This window comes from Saccopteryx bilineata, chromosome 5, assembly GCF_036850765.1.
Source record: "Saccopteryx bilineata isolate mSacBil1 chromosome 5, mSacBil1_pri_phased_curated, whole genome shotgun sequence".
In the NCBI taxonomy this organism is placed as follows: domain Eukaryota; kingdom Metazoa; phylum Chordata; class Mammalia; order Chiroptera; family Emballonuridae; genus Saccopteryx; species Saccopteryx bilineata.
In genome coordinates this window covers 51,147,977-51,157,279 of record NC_089494.1, presented here as the reverse complement: position 1 = coordinate 51,157,279, position 9,303 = coordinate 51,147,977, and the positions used below count along the sequence as shown (strand labels likewise).

General features: G+C 35.8%; 1 protein-coding gene across 2 annotated transcripts in view; it reads left to right on the top strand.

Annotated features, from left to right (window-relative positions):
• The first annotated feature begins 489 nt into the window (after window positions 1–489).
• The window catches only part of ZNF804A (zinc finger protein 804A), a 268,748-nt gene continuing 259,934 nt past the window's right edge, over window positions 490–9,303 (top strand). For both annotated transcript variants that reach the window (XM_066232591.1, XM_066232590.1), the window contains exon 1: window positions 490–681. In XM_066232591.1, coding sequence (XP_066088688.1) covers window positions 571–681 — 111 coding nt within the window. In that variant the 5' untranslated portion in view covers window positions 490–570. The remainder of the gene's footprint in view (window positions 682–9,303) is intronic.

Genomic DNA, 9,303 nt, shown 5'->3' with positions numbered 1-9,303 from the left:
GCAGCAGGTGACAGATGTACTCCTCTGACAGCTTCCAGGATCAGCCCAGTGGCTCCCTGCCATTGGCTCAGTGCGATGGACCGGCAACGCCGCTCGGTATAACACTCATGCCCGCCAGCAGCAGCAGCAACTCCGAGCGCGAGCGCCGAGCGCGGGGGATGCTGCCGCCGCCGCCGCCGCCGCTGCGGCTCAGGCGGCTCCCGCTGCCCGGCTGCGCTCGGCCGAGGCGCCGGCGCTGACTCCTGCTCCTGCTCCGCTCCGCGCCGCGCGGTCCTCCCGCCCGGCCAGCCCCTCCCAGCCCGCGAGCCTCCCGCGGGGCGCGGCGCCTCCAGGCGGATTAGGAGAGGAGCCGAGATTGAGGGCAGCGCGGCGAGCATGCGGAGGCGGCGGAGCCCGAGCGCGCTCGGCAGAGGGGTGTAGTGAGCCCGTCTCCGGAGGGCGTACTCCAGGCGCGGACGGTCTCCTCCCCGCGGGGCCCCGGCCCAGCCTCCACGGGCTCCGGCGCGCTGCGGCTGCGGGCGCCGGGTGCATGGAAGCGGCGGCTGCGGTGGAGGAGGCGGAGGCTGCCCCATGGAGTGTTACTACATTGTCATCAGCTCCACGCACCTCAGCAACGGACACTTTCGCAACATCAAGGGAGTTTTTCGGGGCCCTCTCAGCAAGAACGGGAACAAAACTCTGGTAATCGCTTCTGTTTTCCTCTCTCTCTCTCTCTCTTCTCTCCCTATCTCTCCTGTGTAAGAGGACATTTGTAGGATTGAGGTTACTTGAGATTTTGAAAGTGTCGCGATTCAATTGGTGTGTAATGCATTTATTTATTTATCCCGTGGGCGTAGGGTGAGAAAGGTTTAGAAAGGCAGGAATCTTAGGGTTGCCGGGATCCAGGGCTTTGGCTGACATTTAGCCGATGCTCCGGACTGCATCTCACTACATAATGATGAAGATTACCACGATGTCTCTTTCTGAAGCACATTGTGTCTGCAGGAACTTCTTTTAAGAAAGAAAAGGAAACAAAACAAAACTAAACCCTAACCCCAAGGAACCCCGTAACATTTTTCGGTTTAGGAAGCCGAAGGTGAACGAGGATGTGGGTGTCTCTGATCGAGGCGGGGAACCATGTGGCTGGTGGCAGTGGAGCAAGTGGCGAGGTTGGGTAATGGTCTCAGAAGGAGTTTGTATGAGGGCTGTCTCCGGAAGGACTGGTAGCAAACTTCTTTAATGAGAAGTTATCAGTACTCAGCTTAACAGAGTGACTCCAGAAAGCCATGCTGCCAACTCTAAGCTATTTACTCAAAAGAGGTTGGAGATATGTGTATTATATTAACAGTCAGAGCCACTAGGCAACATAGACAAACAGAACCCATACAGTTGCTGGGAGGTTCTCACTGGACCACAGAGCTTCATCTTTCAGCATCCTAGTAGGAAGAGCACTCCTAATTGGTGGGAGATTTGCTGAGCATTGAGATAGTGCAGTGATAGCTCTTACTTTTTCTTCCAGTCCTCTATTAGCTACAAAACCTCCCAGCAGAACTGACACCCATGCATTATTATCTCCTGAGAAGCATACACTTCAATAAAGAAAAAAAGAAATAGAGGGAAAGCTCATTAGGCTAAGTATTGCAAAGAAAGTAGAGCCAGAATAAAGTAGAAATATGCAGATGTGTGTATGACTAAAGTCTGCGACCATTAGCAAACAGTACCCATACCCCTGACTCCCCCCCACCTTTTTTTTTTTTTGCAACGTTATTACCTAGCCTAAGTAGTAGAGTAGTACTTTGTGGACAGATTCAATTAGTCTGAATGCAAATACATATTCTTAATCTACTTTTCTTTATATATCTTCAAAAATTATTCTGCATAATTTTTAAAAAAATGCTGTGATGTGTTTTCCAAGAATAAAAAAGTTCTCATTGGCAGTTTTAAATGAATTCTGATATTGATGTGATTTATTTGATTTTTTTTTCTTTTTCCCCATGAATCTATTGGACTGCTCTTTTCAGCTTAAGAGTCAGAAAAGCAGGGTTAGTTTGTTGCTTTTTATTATTATTCTGGATATGGTTGTTAATTGTTGTTGTTGAACAAAAAGAAGTGAAAATACTCTATGGTCTTATTTAGAGCAGTAGGCAAAAGCTATGGTAACCATTAAGATTGTTTTAATTCAATTTAGAATACTCAGCCATGTAGGAGGGTGCATATTTGGGGGGGGACTTTAATTTTAAAGAAAGTATGTTCTAGCTTGTTTAAAATCAAGTTTTACTTATATAAACTTACTGAATAAGATCTCATTTTGTTGGTAATAAAATCACACAACAGAGTTATAGAGAAAAAAATTAGTTGCCAAACTTTAATTTGTTAAAATTATGGTAATCTTGATGCTTAAATCAACCTTGAAATTCTAACAACGGTTGAACTTGCTTATGCTGATTTATTTGTTGTGGGTTTGAAATTGATTAGTTCTTTATTACTCGGATGAACAAAGAATAAGTTAAAGTCTAGGTTTACTAGTGTAACTTTGGAATTAAAATGAATGTTAAAAAGCAACTATCTTTATGAGGTGAATAAATCTAAATATATACAAGTGTTAGAGGAAACAAACTGAGATAAAAAGGTTTAGAAATAGCTCCTATCATATTTCTCTTAGTTCTAGTGAAAGGGCATATAAGATCTTCATAATTAGTCCTTCCAGATTATGTTTATGAAGTGCCCAAGTTTATATTTCCTGTGTTAGAAATCTATACTGACAGAAATGATGTAGATTTTCATGTATGTTCCAACTGTATTTGAAACTATCACTTTACAAGGTGATAGATGTCATGCTTGTTTCCTATCCTGAAACTTCTCAGAATTAGCAACCTTATAAGAAACACAAATATCACCATAAAATGTATATGTGCTTCATTTTGAATATTTTCAAGTAAGGATTTATGTTTATCAGGTTTTTAATTCCAGTTTCATAGAGTAACAATAATGAGATATTTCCTACTTTCTTGTCTATTTGATTGACATATTTATAAATTCCTCTTTAAAACATCACATTCTTACACTTTAAAATGTGTATTAACTTAAAAGGATTTTAATATCTCCAGTTTTTTTTTCAGAAAAAAGTGCAACTTATAATGTAAAACCATTTAGAGAAAAGTTATTTTGATTCTCCCCCCCAAAAAAAATTCAATTATTTTCAATCAGTGAATAGCTAATGGGTATTCTGAACATTTTTAATATTTAGATTAAATGAGTGATTTTACAACTATCAAAAAGTCATTGAAATGATGTAAGATAGCATATCACTGTTAATACAGTCATATTTAATGAATTAGTTACTTAGAGAATAAAATTACTTTTAGCATAAAATACAGGTTTCAGTGACATTGATTAATTGTTTGTAGTCCTCAATCCAGAATGTAATCCTGCCATTCATATTGAAGAGATTATCAAAATGTACAGTTCTTTCAATAGATCGGATTATGCCTTCACACAACATTTTAAAAAATACTTAGAGATTTTTTGTTGACCTTATTCCTGTGCTTTTAAATATATTTCTCTTGACAATTTTAATTGAAAATATACAAATGTCAATTTTGCAATGCCTTACAAGGAAAGAGAAAGGCCACTATGCTTGTCATGATTTCTGTTATAAGTAGCATCATATCTGTGATATAGCTTTAATTACATAGACTAAGAAATAAGCTAATGTTTAATTAGTGTTTCAGAATATTCTGAATAGGTTCCATACTTTTATGACAATGAATTAAGTTTGTCTTTTATGTATACTAATTCTTTTTGCTTAGATTTCCCAAACCATCGTTTGGTATGCAGTTGTTTATAAGATAAATCTATATTGTTATACTTGTTTTGCAATTGATCCTCAAAATTTCTTTGCTCTAATTATATATTTTAAAACATTTAAATATATTATATATTTAATAAAGAATTAAATATAATTTAATCATTTTAATGTGGAATTTGGGGTGTGCCTTTTGAATTTTGAAAATCATTACTAATTTGTTCATCATATTCTGATAGTTGATCACCAACTTGTATCTCATAAGAGTATTATGTTTGTTTTAATGACTATAGAATTCAGAAGGAATGAGTACTGGTTTAGAAGTCATACTGTGAATCACTATTATAGTGCAAATTTCCTGATTCCAGATATATTTTCTTTATAATTTATATACTAAATTATAGAATCCACAGGAGTTGCTATGATAATATTTATACTGATAAAGAGATGGTATTGGTGTCATCCATTGTTTGAAGATACTCTACTTGTCCATTTACTTCCAGGTATGTTGAAATAGTGCCAGATGCACAAAATAATTTGAATTAAAGTTAATTTTATTTCTCATTTTCCAATATAAAAACATCAATAATATCTGTCTAGCCTAGCCCCTGTTTCTATAGGCTGCCTTCAATATCCAATAAGGTTTGGCAAAAAGGAAAAAAAAAAAAAGAAATAATATATTAATGCGTTCTCATCATATTTGAGTTTATTCAGATTTTTTGAGATGCCTTAATTGCAAACCACTATTCTAAGCACCACAGACTCTATGCTCAGTATTATGTATTAAATAGTATGTGTTAAGTTGTATTCAGGGATGCTCATGTTCATTTTAAATGTGTTGAAAAAGTTTTCATATATTTTGACATGTTTGCAGGTCTCTTGTCACTCAGAACATTTTCATATGTATTCGTTTTGAAACGTATGAAAAAATTCTGAGGTTTTCCTTTGGGTATATAGAAAATCATGAAAATTAAGTAGGTCTTTGAAATATTCTATGTGACCTTTTGTTCTAATTATTATTATCCAGTATAACATTATTATTCATATCATTCTCTTACACATTTCTATCTCCTAGAACATGTCATTTGAAAGGTTTCTCCACTCATTGAAACTCATTTATGTAGCACATTAAGATTGTACATAAGACTGAGGATACCAATTGCTAAATTAGTGTTGATGAAAAATTGTCATTGTTAGATTAATATTCTTGAGTAAGATCAGGGGTGAGGGTGGATTAGGGTGCTATCTTATATATCTTCAAACCTCCTGCTTTATAAAATTGTTCACATAGTCAGTCAATATATATTTCTTTTAAAGTATTATACACATTCAGTATTAGAAATCATCTTGAGTCTCACTTTTCCTAACCGAAGTTGTCATTTATTCTTTGCCACACTTATTTTTTATTCTGGTGAAATTCTTACAACTTGTTCATTTTCAGAACATATCATTCAAATAAAGGACATAACTTTTAGGTAATTATTTATCCTATGACTTACTAAAAAATGTAAGTAGCATGATAAGACAAATATTGGCAAGTGATATCCATGATTGTAATATACCTTGTTAGTTCATCAAATACTGAGTTATTTTTGATAGCTAAAATTCAGATGGTGACATAATATCTTGGCTTAAGGACCATCTAGTCCAAAGATTTAATATGATTGTATGTAACACAAGATTCATCTGCCAAAGTAGTTTGTTTCGTGTGCACCGTGTGTCAAAAGAAAAGTAAAACCAATAAATTTGAAGTACGATCAGTTCTCACTTAATGTTGTCAATAAGTTCTTGGAAAATGTGACTTCAAGCAAAACAGTGTAAAACAAATCCAGTTTTCCCATAAGCTAATTGATGTAAACAAGAGTTAAGGTCCTATGGCATATTTCTGTTCACAAAAACATCACTGAACTTCTAAATAAAGACCCAAAATATTTCTAGTATTAAACATTTGGATAAATGTGACCTATACATACATTGAAGAAAGATTAACAAAAACAAATAAAATCATTATTTTTCAGCTTACTATTCCAGGTCAGGGTGCTGGGTGGCCAGAGCCTGTCCTGACAGCCCAATGCACAAAGCAGGAACTTCTCCTGGACAGGATGCCCTTCTATCTCAGGGGCACTCACACCCACACCCACACTCATCTAGACTAGGACAGTTCAGACATAACAAGTTACCTAATGTGCACTTCTTTGTAATGTGGGAGGAAACCAGAGTACCTGGATGAAAATCATGCAGACATGGGGATAATGTGCATACTTCACACACAAGGTGACCCCAGGTAGACTTGATAAATTTTTTTCTCAACAGTTTTATACCAAAATGACAATGAATAAAAGGATATTACTCGAGGACCTTTGATAGTAATTAGTACAAGTCTATTGTGAGCCAAGAAGACAGTTTGCATACCAGGAGTACTCAAACCAAGACATGGAATGAAGCTCAGGGGTAGATTATTGTAAAGCAGCATATATAGTGAGAAGGCAATGACTTCATTTTTCATAGTGAATTTTTAGTGGCTACCTCATATCAACCTTGGGAAACAGTTCATGTTTTGCTTATAATATTCAGAGGCATAAGAAAGAAATGACCCAGCTCAAGTTAGTCTTGAAAAATAAGCCAAATTAAACTTTCTTTGCATAACTAAACTGATTTTGTCTGCTTAGGGAATTTTTAAGGCTGGTCTTTATTTGTTTTTGATATTAAGTATTCCGTTCAGGCTGAGAGAATGACTGACCAGAATAGCATTTTGTGGTTACCACTGTCGATGTATTCAGACTAAAGAATCACACATTTGCTGTTTCCATTAGTTGCGTAGACAAACAGGAGAAACATGTAGTCACTGCCTTTATCATTTATGTGGTTATTCTTGCTTTCATCCTGTTGTCTGCTCTTGATGCTTAAATTTGGTGTTTGAGTGGTTGTGGACAGTCATTTAAATCTTTCTAGAGTATACAACCCACTAGAGAGGTTAATATGGTGACTATAGGAAATCAATAACCAAGTATTGACAAATTCCCCAAAGCCGAAATTCCCAGTAGCCAAGATTTAATCAATTAAGTAACTCAAATGTTTTCCTTAAACATTTGAGATATCAGATTCAGGTTTTTTCTGTCAATAAACAATCATTTGGATAATATAGTACTGGGTTTCAATTATTTAAAAGTTATTTATATAAGCATAATATATAAACAGCACACATCCTCATAATTACTTAGGACAGGATGAACACGAAGATATTTTATTTCTGGAGGCCATGTTGCAGGTGAGCTTCCACCTAAATTAGGGCTCTATATAGTGTGAGCAGTCAGGTAATTTAATGAGAGGTCTGGAAGTAGAAGAAAAACAAAGGTTAATAGTTTGAGCAAATTATAAATTCAGTCTCTTAGTTTGTAGATGAGCCTGTTGAGAAAATTTTTAGATGTCAGTTTAGAAGCATTTTCAGATGGAGTGAGGGCAAGCCACGGCAATCAGTCAGATATTTTTGGTTTGCACTGTAAATGTCTCCAGGAATCTTTCTAAGAGGCTGTACAAAAACAGACATGAAACCTGTCCACACAGGAGCGTTATAGTGGTGACTTCTGTGAAGTTTATATCAAGTTGTTCAGTTTTAATTGTATAGTGATTCCAAGTCAAAATAATGGAAGAAAATTAGAAATGTTAGTTTGGAGAGTTCTAGCCAAATATTGGAAGAAATATGAAGAATTTAGGATTCAGTTCAGTTTACAGGTAGAAGTCAAAACCTCAAAGACAATTAATAGCACTAGGCTCTGAAATCCATAAAAGTGTATTATTGAAATACAATTTTTCTTTTTGTAATCATCCTCATTTCTCTCAAAGATAAGATTAATTTTTTTTTTGCAAATTAAGTCGTTTTAATAAAGTTGATCTGATTATTTACATAAGTGCAGCAAGAATACTGATTGACCATATAGGCTGTTTTGAATCCGCTTTGCTGGAATTTTTTTTTTTTTTGACAGAGACAGACAGAGAGAGAGAAAGAGAGAGAGACAGAGAGAGAGACAGATAGGGACAGACAGACAGGAAGGGAGGGAGATGACAAGCATCAATTCCTCGTTGCCGCACCTTAGTTGTTCATTGATTTCTTTTTCATATGTGCCTTGACTGGGGGGCTCCAGCAGAGTGAGTGACCCCTTGCTCAAGCCAGCAACTATGGGGTCATGTCTATGATCCCACGCTCAAGCCAGTGACCCCACACTAAAGCTGGTGAGTCTGTGCTCAAGCTGGATGAGCCCATGCTCAAGCCAGAGACCTCAGGGTTTTGAATCTGGGTCCTCTGCATCCCAGTTGATGCTCTATGCACTGCACCACAACATGGTCAGACTGCTGAAAATTTTATAAAAAATTTCAGATTAATTTTCAAAAGCCTCTTGAGGCTAGGGAGGCAAGCCAAGGATTTTTCCAGTTGTGTCCTATTATGAAGAGAACAGAGTCTTATTTAACTCTTGCAAATATAAATATTGTCATAATAAAAAGGTGAACACACAATACAGTGTACAGATAATAGGTTGTAGAATTGTGCACCTGAAAACCTGTATTATTTTGTTAACCAGTGTCACTCTAAAAATTCAATAAAAATACTTAATGAGAGTTGCTGAATTCTGGAGGAATCAGGTAAATATTTGCATTTTTGTTGCAAAGATTTACTTGACCATGAGTTATAGATTTAAAGAGAGGAGAGAAAGGTCCTTTAAATCTGAAAACAAAACATGAAAGTACTAGCAATGATGGCAATGAGTTCCTAAACACTAGAATTACCTTCCTCAGTTAGTTCAGTCTGTCAGAATGAACTTTTGTTGATCTGGATCTTTTATTAGCAGTTATATGAATTTATTAGTTTTTAATAAAATTTTAGAATTCTTATCGTTTACTGTTATGATCTTAAAATTATCAGAAACTTGCATGATAGTGTACTTGTTAGGATCTCTTCCACAAATCTCTTTAAATTTGAAGCATTTTTGCAGGAGTGTTTTTGCAAAAGCATCAGAATAAAACCACTGTCTGCAAATGACAAAAGACTTTAAAAATTGGCTGAGGATACAGATCTAATGAGAATTCATTATAATTCTATTAACAAGGGAATTTGGTTATTTCTCTAACATATATTTTAAAATTATGACTGATAACATTATATCTGTACATATCATAGTTTTAAGAATTTCATACAAATGTACCCTAGAGAAAGTTTAGCATCACTTCTTATTTAACAATGCTTCCTATGAAATTTAACTTAGTTACATAGTTGTGAATGACCAAGCTCTTTTAATGGAGAAGAATCAGTTTTCTTAACTAATTGAAGTCCTGATAAAAAGAAAACAAAGAAATACTGTTTTCTAGGCATATTATTTTAGAGATAAAGAGAAACCTTTGTTTACAATTTCTTATTAAGAGGAGAACAATAATCTTAGGAAACTTTGTCCTTTTAACAGAGAGAAAACAAAATCTTCATTTTCTACCAGTATTCTTTGATATTAAAATGTTTTCCTTTTCCTTTT